Source organism: Eptatretus burgeri, chromosome 3, assembly GCF_056783735.1.
Source record: "Eptatretus burgeri isolate ZD-2024b chromosome 3, Ebu_testis_v1, whole genome shotgun sequence".
In the NCBI taxonomy this organism is placed as follows: Eukaryota; Metazoa; Chordata; class Myxini; order Myxiniformes; family Myxinidae; genus Eptatretus; species Eptatretus burgeri.
In genome coordinates, this window is record NC_140963.1 from 52,525,000 (window position 1) to 52,543,426 (window position 18,427).

An 18,427-nucleotide genomic window follows, 5' to 3' on the forward strand; every position below is an offset into this window, starting at 1 on the left:
CACGTGTCGGATAAATAATAAAAATCCGAGCCGTATCCCTGGACATATCACGTGCTTTTGACACAGTCTGGCACCCTGCCCTACTCACCAAACTCTCTTCCCATGGTATTCAAGGCCATCTCCACTCATGGCTCGCAGACTTCCTCTCCTGTCGCAGTCAACGTGTGGCCCTAAATGGAGTTCTTTCATCCCCTCTTCCTGTGCAGGCTGGAGTTCCTCAAGGTAGCGTTCTGGGCCCTGTTCTTTTTCTGGTTTTCATCAATGATCTCTCGGACTCTCTGGAAAATCCTCTATTTCTCTTTGCCGATGACTCCACCCTCTGCCGTACCATCTGTCATCCCTCAGACCGGCAAGCAGCAGCTTCTTCGCTCACTGCAGATCTGGATAAAATCACAAACTGGTCCAACACGTGGAACATGTCCTTCAATCCAGACAAATCTCACACTCTCACTATGTCTCTTCGAAAGGACCGTTTACAAAACCCCCATCCACTTTCTCAACAATCCTCTGGAAGAAGTCTTTTCTTTCAAGCTTCTGGGTCTCACTATCTGCCATGACCTTTCCTGGGAAAGTCACATTTCCAACCTTGCCTCAAAAGCCAGTCGCCGACTGGGAATCCTCCGTCGTGCAAAGTCCTTCCTCGGCCCTCTTGAGCTCCTGACCACTTACAAAGCTTTTGTCCGTAGCCTGATGGAGTACTGCTCTCCCCTCTGGGCTGGTGCTCCTGCCTCCCACCTTTCTCGACTTCACGCTGTCGAAACCAGGGCTTTTAAGATCATTGGCATCTCCCGCAATGAAGCTGAGTCTTTGGGCCTCTCACTCAATCACCGCAGGTTGGTCGGTGGTCTTTCTGTCTTCTACCGACTCCTCTCCAGCCTTGCCCCCCTGCTCTCTCTGTGATTTGTCCCAACCACATTTCCACAGGGCGCTCAAGGTCCGCCAACAACCCCCTTCTGGTAAAACTACCAAAATCACGAATCACTGCTCATCTTCACTCTTTCATTCCTCTTTTTCCCGCCTTTGGAATAAACTTCCTCACTCTATTCTTTCCCATTCTTCCCTCCAGGCTTTCAAAACAGCTGTTCACCACCACCTCTTATCTTCCCCCATCCAAATCCTCGATCTTTTCTACCCCGATAATCCACCCAAGCCCACTTCCTTCAATTCTCCTGCTTTCCTTCCTGAAAGTCCCTTTAATGTCCATCTTCCCCTCGCCATGTTCCCCGTCCCATCCCCATCCCTCTCCCTTCCACAGTTCACCTGTCTGTTCCCCAATGTTTTGTCCCTTCCACTCCCGCCCCTCTTGTCTCATGCCTCCTTGCTGTGAGTTGTGTGTTAGCTCTCATACGAGCCTCGACCAAGGTATACAAAAAAAAAAAAAAAAAAAAAAAAAAAAAAAAAAAAATCTCTGCCTTATGGTAAATTAGAGTGGGTGGAAGAAAAGGATTATGAAAAGGCTTTGATGAATATTGTTATTTCTTCTCAAGAGGAATTGAATGACGAAGAAGAAGGTTATTATTTTGAAGTTGATTTGAGGTACCCGAGTGATCTTCATAATAAGCATAAAGATCTTCCTTTTGCATGTGAGAAAGAAACTCCAAAGAAAGAATGGTTAAGTGATTATCATAAAAGTTTTAATATTAAAGGTAAATCAACAGAAAAGTTATTAACAACATTCTATGATAAAGAGGGATATGTTTTGCATCAGAGAAGCTTAAAACAGTTTTTGAGAGAAGGATTGAGAGTAGCTAAAATTCATAGAGTTTTAAAATTTAAACAAAGTCCTTGGGTGAAAAAGTATATTCAATTCAATACAGATATGAGAGCAAATACAAAAGTAAAATTTGAAGGGGACTTTTATAAATTAATGAATAATGCTGTATTTGGAAAGACTATGGAAAATGTTAGAAACAGGCAAAACATTAGATTCGCAACATCTTGGAAAGAAGCTTCGAGATTAATAAATAAACCAAGTTTTGAGAGAGAAGAGGTTTTTTCAGAGAACTTTTCTGCAATTCATATGAAAAAGGAAAGTATTGTAATGGATAAACCAATTTATATTGGAACAGCAGTTCTTGATTTATCAAAGATATTGATGTATGATTATTTGTATAATGACTTAAAGAAAGAGTATGGTGAAAATGTTTCATTGTTGTATATGGATACTGATAGTTTTATCCTAGATATAAAAACTGATGATGTTTATGAAGATATGAAGAAAAATATTGGAGTATATGATACAAGTAATTTCAGCAAGAAGAGTGAGTTATTTTCCAAAAAGAATGAAAAGGTTATTGGTAAGTTTAAGGATGAGTTGGGTGGAAAAGTAATGAGTGAGTTTATTGGATTGAGAGCAAAGGCATATGCTTATAAGTATGGTGAACAGATTGATAAGAGGTTAAAGGGAATAAAGAAATATGTAATAAAGAAATCAATAACTTTTAGAAATTATTATAATTGTTTGATGAATAAGAAAGAAGAATATAGGAAAATGAATACAATAAGAAGTTATAAACATAACATATATAGTGAAGAAGTAAATAAAAAGGCATTAGGAGCCTTTGATGATAAGAGATTTATTTTAGATAATGGAATAGATTGTGTTCCATATGGATATTGTATGATAGAGTGTATAAAATAGATTATGTTTTAACGATGGGAAGATGGGTTAGGGTTTTTAAGGGCTACCGCCGCGTTTTTTCACAATATATAAATGGTTAAACCAAGTATTAATCAAACTAAAGAGTGGAGAAAATCTCAGTCTTGGTATATAAATGGAAAACATAATGAATGTGAAAAATATCAAATAAGTCTTATTGAAAAAATAACTAAAACAAAGGTAAATAAAACAAATAAGCGAATTAATTTAAAAACTAGTAAGTTAGAGGATGTAAAGAAAAAAATGAATATCCTTGAATGGACTGAAAACTTTGATGGTTATCAATTGAACAATGAAAAAACAATTTACTATAATCTCAAAATGATATGTGGCTCAGGAGGTGGCCAGATGAGAGCATTAAGAGAAGTTTATCATTTTGTAATGGCACAAAAGGGGTATCTTCAAAAATATAAAGATTCAAATGTTTTGTTTGTCAATATTTTAGATGGGGATTATTGTGCAAAGAAAATTAAACTATTGAAGGAATTTGAGAATAAACAAATCTTTATAGGTTCAATGAGTGAGCTGTTCAACCCCCAGGTGTTCAATTCAATGAGGTTCAACCTCCAAGTTAAAAGGGGAGACAAATAAATATACCTTGGGATAAAAAGGGGATTTATTTTTAGGGAAAAAAATATGAATCGCTGAAAATCCCCCATTCATTTACATGGGGAAAAGTGAGCCAGAATCAGTATTCTTACCCTACTTACATATATATATACATATATATATACATATATATATACATATATATATATATACATATATATATATATACATATATATATATATATATATATATATATATATATATATATACATATATATATATATATATATATATACATATATATACATATATACATATATATATATATATACATATATACATATATATATATATATATATATATATATATATACATACATATATATATATATATATATATATATATATATATATACATACATACATATATATATATATATATATATATATATATATATATATATATATATATATACATACATACATATATATATATATATATATATACATACATACATACATATATATATATATATATATATATATATATATATATATATACATACATGCATGCATATATACATGCAACCCCGGCGTAATTTATTACCGTACACAGAGCAGGGCACGAATGGCACACATCTTGTTCGGGCCTGCGCATGTGTTTACCATAGCATCTTACCGTCGGTCTTCGCTGACCACCGCGGCCGCGGGTATCTCCAGCGGATGGCGGACGTCTTCTCACCTCTCCGCCCGGCGAGGCTGTTGCCAGGCAGAGGCGTGCTGTACGGCTCGGGCCGCATGTTGTATGGACAGGCAGCTCATTGATGGGTGCTGACCACCGGTTGCCGGGGCATGGCCCGGGAGTTCGGTGCAGGGCGATTCGTGTCACAGTGTTTGGAGCGAGACCATTCCGCAGCTTTGAATCATCTTGCCGGATGTAAAGTGTAGCCGCTTCCAGCCATCACGGCTGGGCCGTGTGCTGGCCGGGGCCCAACCAGAGTACCTGATTTGGATGACAACACGTCGCTTTGGGTCGGCGCCCCCATCCCGCACCACAGGGTCTATAAAAAGGATGGGTCGCGGGGCCGTTTTGTGCATTGATTCCCCGTCTGCTGGTGGTTTTCCATTCCTGCTCATTTCTCCTGGTTCCTGTCGGCTCGTCCTGCTTTCTGTCTGGCCTGGGATCGACAATCCGCCCATTCGCCTGCTGGCCCCGCCCTTCTTCACTGACTCACCGCTGACTCCACCATCCACACACCCTGTCTGATCCTGTCTACCACGATGCCCACTTGCTTTTGACTCCGCCTTTCTCCACCCACTGGCTTTTGACTCCACCCAAAGACCCTCCTTCACGCCTATCGGTCGTGCCCCATTCTCTGGATCGACGCTTAGTTGCACGAAGTGCCATGAAGCGGGAGACGACGTGCCACCTGTTAGGGAGGTATCGCCCAGTGGAGCATCCCCCCAAAACTTATTGGTGACGCAGTCGGTCAATCGTGGAAGGGATTGAGAAACCGTTAGCCTCCTCTCCTTTCTCTTCTCTTCAACTCCTTTTCATCGGTGTGTGTGTGTGTGTGTGTGTGTGTGTGTGTGTGTGTGTGTGTGTGTGTGTGTGTGTGTGTGTGTGTGTGTGTGTGTGTGTGTGTGTGTGTGTGTGTGTGTGTGTGTGTGTGTGTGTGTGTGTGTGTGATTAACTACAGTTAAGACTGTAGAAGAATTATATCAGGAAAACTCTGCTCTGTGTCTGCTTTTGTAAATTGCTTGTTTATTGTCGCACCTCTCACATTTCTTGCTATCTCACACACAACAAACAATTAATCGTGCCACATATTTTTCCTTGGCTGCCTGTAACAAATCCTTTGTAGAAATGTTCCCAGCTCGTTTTTCTTTTCTTTCATTGATCCAGCATGGTCTGTATCCGAACTGAGCCGGGACTTCATTCCCAACGATCCGTTCCTTCGAGCCGGTACGTCCTTGGCAGTGTCGCTCAGCTGCATTCTGATCCAGTAAAGCGATCCGGTTCGGACAAGGCGTACCGAGGGCGTGTCCCCCGGTAATTAGATCGTGTGATTATATTTTTGGTAACCGGATAAACTCGACGGAGGACCCTAAGTCACGTGGTTGAGTTGTCGGGGTTCACGGTCAGTTAGCGACTCGCTGCATCACGGAATTATCCGTGTGCGACAGCCTGCATTTCCGGGGAGTCTGGTGGGAACCCGAGATAGCTTCTCCTCCTGGTGGTCTTCTCACCCGACCCCCAATATATCTTCTTCTTCTTCTTTCGGCTGCTCCCGTTTGGGGTCGCCACAGCGGATCATCCATGTGATCCGCATCGTGATTTGGCACATGTTTTACGCCGGATGCCCTTCCTGACGCAACCCTGGTCGCCTCTTACGACACAGGGATATGGTACACCTATTTTAACTGGGGTATACACCGGCCCAGTACACTGGTACTCACTTCGCCAACCTCGGAAGGATGACAGGCTGAGTCAACCCCCTGGTGTATTAATTCAGTGGCTGAACGGGGCTTGAACTCAGGACCTTTTGGATCCCAAGCCACTGCCCTAACCACTGCGCCAACACCAGGATTACCCCATATATATATATATATATATATATATATATATATATATATATATATATATATATATATATACATATATATATGTATATATATAATTGCGGGGCTAGCAAGCCCAGGTTAACCCCCCAATCCAATTTGTGGTGACGGGCGGTTAAAACCGCCAGCCCCCGGATGGCCCAGCGGTTCCTTATTAATTGGAGCCAGACACGTGGATCCTTGGAGAGTATCACATATGCTCAAAGGGCATGGGGCAATGGCGGAGGGACGGAGGCACGGGGAAGCACAACATCGTTCACGGGGAAGGCACGGGGGGAACAGCACGGGGGGGGGGGTTATACTCTTACTACAAGTACACGGATCCAGCTTTTTAAAAGGAACACGTTCAATGAAAATAAACAAATATTTACAAAGGACAACAAATCAAAAGGCAATGACAATAATGAACTAAATAAATCCTAAAGTTGAGGCGCCTCCTCACACAGACTCAAATACAGACAAAAGGTACACAAAATAAAAAGAAAACCACTCCATTTACAGTATCTATTCTTGTACATAGCTTGGCCCTGAGCTGGTCCTTGTGGAACTTGGAATGGAGGCACTCCTATTCGCACGTACAGACGCGCACAAAATGGCGCTTCTCTCGTAGTGGGACAAATGCACGCCAGGCAATCCATCTGCGACACTCCACACCAAGGCTCAGAGCCCCAGTGTAATGGCTTTGTGTACTCCGATCGTCCTCACCGACCCATCCAAGAGCCAAAGGCCAGTCTTGCTTCACCACACGAGCCAAATCGCCTCAACACGAATAGAACGGTCGTGTCATCCTGCTCGGCGTGCACTCACCCTCTGCTCTTGTCTCTCCAAAATCCACAACACCCTTCCTCTTTGATCACGGCTCTCCAAAATGTGCCAGCCACGAACTCCCGCCTCTGACCCTCTTCCAAAATCAACTCTGCCTCATGAGTTCCTCACATTGACCTCGTGCATGCGCTCTGCCTATCTCTCGTCCTATTCAGTAGGAAGCCTCCCACAATGCGCCAGCCTCACCTTCCTCTCGATGACGTCACTATATCCTCCGCCTCCGGGGCATGGCCTGCTCGCATGAAATCTGGGAAGGCGGGGCTTCTGCCTGCTCGGCTCGCTTCTGACATCACGCCCATCAATCATCCCTTGGGGGCATGACTTCGCCTGTTGTCACTCTTCGAAGGTGGGGCTTTCTGTCTGCTTGGCACATTTGCTTGTTTTAGGGACATGTTCCCCACCTTTATTGCTGATTTTCAAATATAAAATCAAAAGGAAAAAAATCACAGAGGGATGATTACATATTGAGGAAGCTTATTCTTAAATCCTCGCTAATTAACACGACACCACTCCCTCATGTGGTGACACATCACACTTAAGCTCACAGGTTCCCGACTTAGTTACATTGAGATGCCTTCTACACGTCTACGGACAAAGCAACTCGACACAATGCTATATTCCCAATTAAATTCTTCCATCTACCCCACAACCGAAACTATATATTTCATATACATATACACACATGCGCATGCACACACCAGTAAATCAATGTTGAAAATATTAATTTACTAATTGAAAAAATTGACTTGTATAATTAAGTTTTGAGTCTCAAAAACCCTGGTCTTGGCATCAGCCAGGTCTCATGGAAGACCTTATGGACTTTTGAAATTTTTTATAAGGATGTTGCACAACACACCTTTCCTGACGACAGTGTTGAATCCACTCTTCCATTATGGCAAGAAATGTAGGAAGATCTATAGAAACGCCTTGTCTTTCCGGGTCCAGCATGTTCGAGAGCCGTTCTAAGCCGCAGTCATCAGAATTGTTGTTTATAGTGTCCCGTACAAAGTCCAGGATAATTGGTACAGTGAGGCATCCTGTATACAGTGAGCACCACCATTTATACAACCGTAGTTATTAGTGATACTATGGTTGAAATCCCTTCAGTGATTCACAAGTTATCGTGGTAACAAAAAACCGATAACAGACAGATGGACGCACAACATGAAAAATGCTTTTGGCCTTTGGCTGCAGCGGCATAAGGCAGGAAAAAAAAGTAAAAATAAAAAAGCATAAAATAAAATAAAGAAAAGAAAATGAGAAAATATATATATATACATATTAAAAGGAAAAAAAGAGATCTCAAAAATAATTCCTTACACAAGCAATTCTCAATCAAAAGTGATCATCATGACATGAAAATGGAGGGGAATTAGCTCAGAGATAACCAAAGATGCTGAACTGACTGGCTCAACACCATGCCAGATTGGGTCCGACATCATTGACTATGAGGAACAGATTAACAAGTACACATGGTCAATGTGATTGAGTTAAAGAAAAAGACACACCTGTGCGTCTGACATCGCATACCATGAACATAGTCTTCAGAATATCTTCATCTGTAATTAAGCTCACATCGCCAAAACTGTTTCCACCAATGATTTTAGTGACGTTGCCACATAGAGCTGTCGTGTTCACATCCACAAATCCTCAAGCGGCCAAGGGAAGGGAGGCGAGAGGGGGGGATTAGCACATGAGGACAGTACATCTCCACAGTAGAAACATCAATCAATATATAGAGGAGGGAAAGTAGTGCCAACAGAAAGTCCACACCCAGTTTCAAAATGTTCACCTTTTGTTGCCTTTTAGTCTGGAATTAAATTGCATTACATCAGGCTTTTCCACCTTTATTTACACAACATAACCCACAACTTCCAAGTCATCATCACACCATTTGAAAGCCTTCATCCCTGAGTAGGGGTAAGCTTTTAGCAGGCTCCAATCATGGTACCCTTTCTTGTGGCAATGTTTTTACGGCCGGATGTCCTTCCCAACGCCAACCCTTTAGTCGCCTTCGACCCTGCAGGGATAATTACCAGTATACTGGTACTCATTTCGCCGACCTTCGGAAGGATGACAGGCTGAGTCAACCCCCCTGATGCTAACTTAGTGGCCAGCGGGGCTCGAACTCAGGACCCCAAGGATCCCAAGTCACCGCATTAACCACTAAGCCACTCCAGGCTCATCCACAACTTCCAAGTGAAAAACAAATTCCACAAATTTCAAAAATTCATTTAAAATACAAAACTAGAATGTCTTGGTTGTATAATTCTCCATCCCCCTGAGTTAATACTTGGTGGAAGCATCTTTGACAGCAATTACAGCTGAGAGTCTGTTGGGATAGATTTCTACCAACTTTACACACCTTGATTGGGCAACATTTGCCCATTCTTCGAAACAAAACTGTTCAAGCTCATTCAAGTTGCGTGGGGAGCGTTGATGGACAACAATCTTCAAGTCATGCCACAGACTTTCGATTGCATTTTGGTCGGGGCTCTGACTATGCCACTCAAGGAAATTTATCTGTTTGTTCCTTCGGCACTTCAGTGAAGCTTTGGCTGCACGTTTTGGGTTGTCATGCTGAAAGGTGAACTTCCGTCACAATTTCAGCTTTCTTGCAGAGGGCTGCAGGTTTTTCTAGAGGATTTTTTTTGTATTTTGCTCCATTTATTTTTCCCTTCTATCCTGACAAGTGCCACAGTTCCTGCTGATGAAAAACATCCCCAGAACAGGATGCTGCCACAACCATGCTTCACAGCAGGAATGGTGTTCTTTGGGTGATGTGTTGTGTTGGGTTTGTGCCAAACGTAATGTATTGCATGTAGGGTAAAAAGTTCCACCTTTATTTCATCAGACAAAAAAAAAAACTTTTTGGCACATGCATTCAGATTCTTGGATGCATTGTATATGCAGTGCTAATAGAAAGTTTACACACCCTTTCAAAATTTTCGCCTTTTGTTGCCTTATAGCCTGCAATTAAATTGCATTAAATCAGACTTTCCCCACCTTTATTTACACATCATAACCCCACAACTTCCAAGTGAAAAACAAATTCCACAACTTTCAAAAAATTAATGAAAAATACAAAAATAGAACGTCTTGGTGGTTGGAGAAGTGTCCACCCCCTTTATAATAGCAATTATAAATTAGCTCAGGTTTAACCAATCACCTCCAAATCACAAAGCAAGTTAATTGGCCTCCACCTGTGTTAACCCTTGGAGCACAATCAAGACAAACATGAAGAAATGGAAGGCATATGGTCCCACCTACAGTCCAACATCCTACCTAGATTAGGCCATCCCTCCAAAATGGATGACCAAGCAAGGAGGAGACTGATAAGAGAGGCCACAGAGGACAATGGCAACTTTGAAAGAGCTACATGCCTTTATGGCAAAGACTTTATGCACTGTGTGGATGTGACAACAATTTCCTAAGCACTCCAAAAGTCTGGCCTGCAAGGTCGGGTGGCAAGAAGGAAGCCATTACTCAAAAAAGCCCACCTTGAGTCCCGTCTGAGGTATGCAAAAAAAACACACCAGAGATTCTAAAGCCATGTGGCAAAAGGTTTTGTGGTCTGACAAAACCAAGATGGAACATTTTGTCCGAAATGCAAAACGTTATGTTTGGCGCAAGCCCAACACAACACATCACCCAATGAACACCATCCCAATTGTGAAGCATGGTGGTGGCAGCATCACGTTATGGCGATGTTTCTCATCAGCAGGGACTTGGGCACTTGTCAGGATAGAAGGGAAAATGGATGGAGCAAAATACAGAACAATCCGAGAAGAAAACCTGCTGCAGTCTGCAAGAAAGCTGAAATTTGGACAGAAGTTCACCTTCCAGCATGACAACGACCCAAAGCACACAGACAAAGCTACACTGAAGTGCTTAAGGAACAAAAAAAGATAAATGTCCTTGAGTGGACCAGTCAGAGCCCTAACCTAAATCCAATCGAAAATCTGTGGTATGACTTGAAGGTTGCTGTCGATCAACGCTCCCCACATAATTTGACTGAACTTGAACAGTTTTGTACAGAAGAATGGTCAAATATTGCCCAATCAAGGTGTGCAAAGTTGGTTGAAATCTATCCCAACTGACTGTCAGCTGCAATTGCTGTCAAAGGTGCTTCCACCAAGTATTAACTCAGGAGGGTGGACACTTATCCAACCAAGATATTCCAGTTTTGTATTTTTAATTAATTTTCTGAAATTTGTAGAATTTGTTTTTCACTTGCAAGTTATGGGTTACGATGTGTAAATAAAGGTGGAAAAAAGTCTGATTTAATGTAATTTAATTTCAGACGATAAGGCAACAAAAGGTGAAAATTTTGAAACGGGGTGTTTTGACTTTCTATAGGCACTGTATGCATGTATATATGTATGTACACAGACATAACAGAAGTCAATAGACACCATGATTTTATTCATGGCATGCAGCTGCCTGGGTTCTCGGCATAGTTAATTGTCGTACAAGACCCAAGAACTCGCTTCTGCAAAGAAATACTCAAATATTAGTACAAATTGCTGAGTAAAACTGCGTTATACAGATGAATTGAAGAAATTTAAGGTGTCTACTCCTGCTGTATGTATGTATGTATATCTACTCCTCAGAGAGGATTTGACCGAGGAAGTTAAAACTGAATGATTAATTAGGGCACCCAAAAGTTGTACTTATGCAAGCTTCGTTTTATTCAGTAAAGGTTGAGAAAAAAAAAAAAAGGAGGTGGGGGGGAGGGGGGTTGCCCATCACGGCATTTTCTTCCTTTGTGGAGGGGAGGGAATGGGGCAAGGGTTGGCTAATTTCGAACAAGTCTGACAAGGTGGTTTAATTCATGAAAATGTCATAAAATAAAAGGTGCAGGAAATGGTTGATTTATAGCAGGCAGAGCTATGCAGATTTTGAAAATACTGTATTCAACACTTTCAACAAAACAAGCCTGGTGTTGGCTTAGTGGTTAGGGTGGTGGCTTGGGATCCCAGGGTCCTGAGTTCAAGCCCCGTTGGGCCACTGAATTAATACACCAGGGGGTTGACTCAGCCTGTCATCCTTCCGAGGTCGGCGAAATGAGTACCAGTGTACTGGTCCCGGTGTATGCCCCGGTAAGAATAGGTGTACCATATCCCTGTGTGTCGTAAGAGGCGACCAGGGTTGGCGTCAGGAAGGGCATCCGGCCATAAAACATTGCCTCAAGAAAAAGCCCAACCCCTGCACAGCAGGGAAAAATGGCTGTAAAAACGGTCAACACTTTCAACAAAATTCCTGGAGAAAAAAAAAAGGAAGAGAAATTATGGGAAAATACATTGTGTGCAGCAAAAATTAAATTGCAATTCATATGAGAAAGCATCTCAAAATACAAAGCCCGCCGAACGTCCAACTTTGTACTCAAACTAAACTTGACTAAAACAAGTTTTTTAAAAAATAAAAATAAAAAAAAAAATGTACATTTTATTAATTTATGTTCTCCATATATTCTTTAAAAAAAGGTTTGTTAAAGATTTGATGACAAAAACTCATGTGGTAAAAATGTTATGGTCTGGACAGACAGATAATTATCATCATTAATTATCATGATGTACCATCATCATTATTGTTGGTATCATTCTTCAGATATACCATTACCATTAACAGTCCCATTTTCATGATTATTATCACAAGAAGCACCCGCTCCCAACAGGAGCGAAAAAGGTCATGTAATTATCTATATATTAATACTGAAGGACCAATTTTGTGCTCCTCCTAGTGGTCGCGTCACGTTTTTCTCGATACTGTGACCTGAGAAGTTTTGACGCGGTGTTTGTACGTCAAAGTAGACACGTGCACAAATCAGGGGACTTCTTCACAAGGAGTAGTGTACACCAAAAATGTCGTGTACAAGGACGTTTTGTAGGCCTCATTAGGTAAGGCCATGGAGTACATCGACTGGGATCCGGCTCTTACAAGAGCCACCACAGGTTGTCAATTGGGCTCATGGAACGGAATCCGTCTGTGACAGGGTTTCGGCTAGTCTTTATGATTACCAACACTATGCTGGCCCAACTTCGGTCGGCAATTTAAAGTGGTGATATTTCCACAGTGATACTATTTTTCTGAGACACCACAAACAGACACCACCAATGGGCACTATTTATGCCTGATGTTGGCTCAATGGTAAGGGTGGTGGGCTTTCGATCCCGAGTTCAAATCGTGCTTCGCCGTTTAATGAATACCAGGTGGGGATGACTCAGCAGAGGGGCGAAGAGCTCCTTGTGAGCCAACAGCCATCCACATCTCGTGCCCAAATGGGTCTGCGGACATCCTCCTGCAGTTCGGTTACTTCTTATTAGGAGGTTGGTGGCACGATTTGCACTCCGGCCAACGTAAAACCATTCATTCTGCAAAACATTCCAGAAGCATGAAAAAAAATCAGAAAACCCACTCCGTGGGTGTACCTCCTGTGCAGCTTCCCTTCACAGGGCAGCTCACCGGATGATGGGATTGGGGCAAAGCTTTCAGGACCACCAATCTTTGATGATGGGAGAGATACCACAGGGTAACATTACCGGGTCAGATTGCAGGAGTGTGTGTCGTGGTGGTGCTGAGGTGTAATCCACCAGACGGCGGTCTCCTTGGGTGAACCTGAGGCGGTCCCTCCGGATGGGTGCCTGGAATGTCCGATCCTTAAGAGAGGATGATCACCTGTCTCTGTTATCATCTGACCTCAAGCATTTGGACATTGGTATTGCAGCACTCTCTGAGATTTGGAGACCGGATTGCGGTGAGATCATGGCGGGTGATAACACGTACTATTGGTGTGGTCGCCCTGATGGTTACCATGCCCAAGGAGTTGCTGCAGCTGTGTCCAATAAGTTGACTCCAATGATAATTGTGGTAACACCGATTAACGAGGGTATTATGAGACGAAGGATTTTTCACTCCTTGGGTGTCATTTCCCTCGTCTCTGTATATGCTTTGACTGAGGCGAGTGATCTCACCGTGAAGGATGCATTCTATGCCACGCTCGAGTCTGTGGTTTATCAGTGCCCCAGGCGAGACACTTCTAGTCTTGGGGGATTTCAATGCATGGACTGGAACTTAAAGGGATGGTTATGAGACATGTGTTCGTCCCCATGGGTCTGGAACTGTGAACCAGAAGAGCACAAAGTTCCTTGACTTTGCAAGAAGTCATGGACTTCGGGTGGCTGGTTCATGGTTTCAGCGCCCACAAGCTCATCCCTGGACTTGGTATTCCAACGCTGGCGGTGTGGCAAAGGAGATTGACCATGTGCTCGTTGATGGTCGCTGGAGGATGATCCAGAACTGCAGGGTCTTCCGGAGTGCTCAGTTCCTCAATACTGACCACCGGCATGTTGTAGCAACTCTGAAGTTGCACCTAAAATTCAGGAGAATGGTGCATTCCAGCCGAGGCTGCATGATGGCAAACTCGAGGATGAGAGGGCAGCTGAGGAGTTTGTGAACAGGCTGAGTGGAGATTTGGGGAGTCTGGGTGCTTTGGGGGATCCTAAAGAGTTGTGGAGTGCCTTCAAGACCACCGTCCTTGATGTTGCCGGTGGAAGTCTTTGAACTCAAAAGGAGGGCGAAGAAGAATTTTGTATCTCAAGGGACACTGGATACCATTGCCCAGAGTCGCAGGGCCAGGCTGAATGGTAGAGATGAGCTGTTCAGGGAGCTGAGGTGTAAAACTGTACGTGCACTTAGGGTGGACAAGGAGGCCCATGTGCGAGGAATCTGTAAGGTTGTAGAGTATCACCTGTGGTCAGGAGATTCTCTTCATGCTTCCAGGGGAATTCACGCATTGCATTCGTCCAAACCCATCCCTCGGTGCACTGCAGTTCTAGCAGAGGGTGGTGGGCTCTGAAGGCCCGCTGGGCCGGTTACTTTGAGCGGTTGTATCATGCTGATCCACCAGCTGTCGAGTTGGATGTCAGGGGTGTTACAATTACTGTTTCTGACCCTCCAGTCAACTGTGGTCCACCTTCGCTTGTGGAAACACAGGCTGCGGTGAACCAGTTGAAATGGGGTAAAGCTCCTGGGATCTGTGGAATCCATGCTGAACTTCTCAAGGGTGGTGGAAAAGCTGCACTCGTGTCATTCCATGCAGTTCTGTGCTCTGCTTGGAACACAGGCATCATCCTAACTGACTGGAAGAGGGGCCTTGTTGGTGCTCTCTGGAAAGGGAAGGGTGACTGCTAGGACTGCAACAACGACCGAGGGGTGACGCTGCCCTCAGTACCAGGCATGGTCTTTGCTCAGATAATTATTGATAGCGTTCGCCACCATCTGCTTGAGCACCAGCATCCAGAGCATTCAGTCTTTACACCAGAGGTCAACGATTCACCGTATGCTTGCTCTTCGGGTCCTTACTAAACGCAGACGAGAGTTTCAGCAGGGGCTGCTGGAAGCCAATGTGAATCTCTCGATCATTTTGAGTGCATTTGAGTCAGTGAATCACGATGCCCTCGAAAGGATTCTTGGTCTTCGTGGGGTGCCACCAAAACTGATCGATCTGATGTCTGAACTATACTCTGGTACTGAGAGTGCTGTGAGATGTGGTGGTACCATCTCCGACTTATTTCCAGTTGTTACTGGAGTTCGTCAAGGGTGTGTACTGGCCCCCCACACTTTTCAGCAATTGTATATACTGGATTCTGGGCAGGATGTTGGAGAGATCAAGCTGTGGTTCATCGATTAGGAATGTCAAGATCTCTGACCTTGATTTCGCAGATGATGCAGTCATCTTTGCGGAGACTCTACATATCCTTTTGGGGGTCCTCGAGGTGCTGAACGAGGAGTCGGAGCCCCTGGGATTATGGGTTTCCTGGGTCAAAACTAAGATCCATACTTTCAATGACATCTTAGACACTGCTATCCTGTCTGTACCAGTTTGATGAAAGTTGAGGTCACGGCGAGATTCACTTACCGTGGCAGTGTTGTTCTTGTCTCTGCTGGCTGTGAGCCAGAGGTCAGCAGACATCTGGTTCGGGCCTGGGGAGTCAAGGATTCACTGGATTATAGGGTGTGGTGCTGCCGGTACCTGTGCGGGAGGAGGCAAGTCCAAATCTTCAGGTCCTTGGTGCTTCCAGTCTTGCTCTATGGATGTGAGACTTGGACTCTGACCAGGGATCTGAGACAGAGACTTAATTCCTTTGGTTCCAGATCTCTTCGGAGAATCCTTGGCTATCGCTGGTCAGACTTTGTGTCGAACGAGAGGTTGCTGAGAAACTCAAATGAGATTTGTTACCTGCACAGTCCGTGAGCGTCAGCTGCGGCTGTATGGACATGTGGCTCATTTTTCTGATGCTGATCCTGCTCACCAGATTCTCTCAGCGAGGGAGCCTAGTGAGTGGAGGAGGCCAATGGGCCGACCACATACCTCGTGATTGCAGCAGGTTGAGCAGAATCTCAAGGAGATGGGGATGGGCCAGACATCTGCCGAGGGGATGGCCAGACGGAGGCCCCTGGAGTACCGGCGGAAAGTGGACGCAGCGACGCGCTGCTGTGGCGCATGCTCCCGTACCTGACCTGACCTGATGACTCAGCCTGTCATCCTTCTGAGGTCGGAAAAATGAGTGCCAAGTTGCTGGAATGATCGAGCCGTTTGAGTATCCTGCGTCGGAGTGGTGATCTGTCCAGGATTGTGCCCAATAGCCCAGGAGACTGCTCAGGCAGCACCAAGGCTCTATACAGCGTATGGTCCCAATGGATGGCAGGGCACTATTTCCATTGTATGCATGTACGTAGTACGAATGTACATACAAATATACATACATATATATATATATATATATATATATATATATATATATATATATACATACATACATATATATATATACATACATACATATATATATATATACATATATATATATATATATACACACATATATACATATATATATATATATATATATATATATATATATATATATATATACACATATACATATATAGTTATGGATTTCAGAATCGGATCTGACTCATGCGTCCAAACATTTAGGTCCTCAGACAGTTATTTGCCAAAATGCATGTCCAGGATCGACCCATCCCCACATCTGGTGGGATTCTAACTTTGATGCGTTGAGTAGGGTTTCGAATAAATTTCCTTTCTTTTGGGATGGCCTTTTTATCTTTATGACAGACACATTCATGCACATGAGATAGTCGTTAGCCAAACGGAGGCTCATCTACCCCCTTTCCATCAGGACACATTGGCTTGGAGGTGGACAATATATTTACACCTCGGACTTGCAGGACATTTGATTAAGCACACCACAGGCTTTTCCTGACGGTCAAATACGGCTGTGGATCATTTACCTCACCCACCTATTTTCCATCGACGTTTGACACCCACTTTTTTCACCGACGTTAGCGTCCACCTTTTTCCATCAACGGTTGACGCCACGTTTGGCAGCTCTGTGGATGGTTGTTGTTGACATTTTATGAGCGCTTCACGTCTTCACTCATTAATTCTGGCAAATGGCTGTTTCTGCTGTTCGTCCAGTTGCCGTTGCAGTGCCATTACAATGATCACGAGATTTGCGGTTTGTCACATGCAACGATGCGCCAATCGGCAAGGTAGATTTGGCTGAAGTCTGCTTGAGGCTCCGCCCAGACTGGCCGCCTATAAAAAGGACGAGAGAATCGTTTTTGTGACAGTTGGTGACAGCTGATTGCGGGGGGTTTTCTTTTTTTACTGCTCTGAGAGTTTTGTGACAGTTGGTAACAGCTGGGTGACAGCAATTTTCAGCTCCAGTCAGACAGTTGGTGAGCTGGTGACAGTTGGGTTTGTGACAGTTGGTGACGGCCTTGCAGCCTTGCAGCTCTGATCGCTGGTGACAGCCTCACAGCACCTCAGCACCTTCCAGCTTCTCACAGAACCTCGGCGCCTTACAGCTTCTTACAGCGCTTCAGCGCTTCAGCGCCTTACAGCTGTCCATTGGTTGTGGCTCCTGGTGGCTCCTGACGGTGGGTGACGCTTGGAGCGTTAATGTTGATGCTGCTCAAGACCTGCTCTTAACGTACCTAATTATTGGCGTCCCTGGTTCCTGGGGGTGACGACGTGACGTCGATTGGTGGTCAAGCCTGTTTGCGAGTGGTTACACGGCAAGGCAGGGCACTGGCAGCAGACCAAGGCACGCCAAAACATTTCGGGACGTTGCATTTTACGTACTACGATGACTTCGACTTGGTGAGCGAGACTGGATTTCTCTTCCCCCCGAATGATCTGCTGGGTACCCTTGTCTCGTGTTTAATCGACAAGTAGGGCATAGTGATAAGCATCTGCTTATTATCTGTTTTTTATCAATGCCTGATTAATTCTGTATTTGCTTGCGATTATTTTGATTGATTTGAATTTACCCATTTTCACCACAAGGAAATAAAAAGTTATTCTGTTTATTTATTTTTTCCTTCCTCATAAATTCCTTGTTGAAGTTTCAACCTGTCCATGCTTGTCCTTTCCTTCCATTGATCCAGCATTGTCCGAACCTAGATAGACTGGGAGGTATTGTTACGGGCCGGGCGTTGGCGACGAACACGACAGCGAGATGCAGTCATAGAGTCCACTCCGCCGATCACCCGGAATTTAGATCGTACTTCTTCGGAAAACTCCGAAAAGTACGGGTCCCTTATCGGACCGTGAAGCGTCAATATTTCTACCACGTGGTACAGGGTTATTTGCCAATTTTCAAAATACCTAGATATCCACATGGCGATTAATCGAGTCTCCACACCCTCAACGGCACCCAGACGGAACGAGCCGCTAGCGT

At 43.9% G+C, this 18,427-nt stretch overlaps 1 protein-coding gene across 11 annotated transcripts in view; it reads right to left on the reverse strand.

The window, feature by feature from the left end:
* Window positions 1–18,427, reverse strand: part of LOC147029875 (inositol 1,4,5-triphosphate receptor associated 2-like) — a 261,910-nt gene that overhangs the window by 173,580 nt on the left and 69,903 nt on the right. For 8 of the 11 annotated variants that reach the window (XM_085873334.1, XM_085873330.1, XM_085873335.1 and 5 more), the window contains 3 exons: window positions 11,775–11,918; window positions 8,165–8,305; window positions 7,513–7,693 (listed from right to left, as the gene is read on the reverse strand). In XM_085873334.1, coding sequence (XP_085729460.1) covers window positions 7,513–7,693; window positions 8,165–8,305; window positions 11,775–11,918 — 466 coding nt within the window. The remainder of the gene's footprint in view (window positions 1–7,512; window positions 7,694–8,164; window positions 8,306–11,774; window positions 11,919–18,427) is intronic. The other 3 variants (XM_085873337.1, XM_085873340.1, XM_085873338.1) reach the window with 2 other exon arrangements.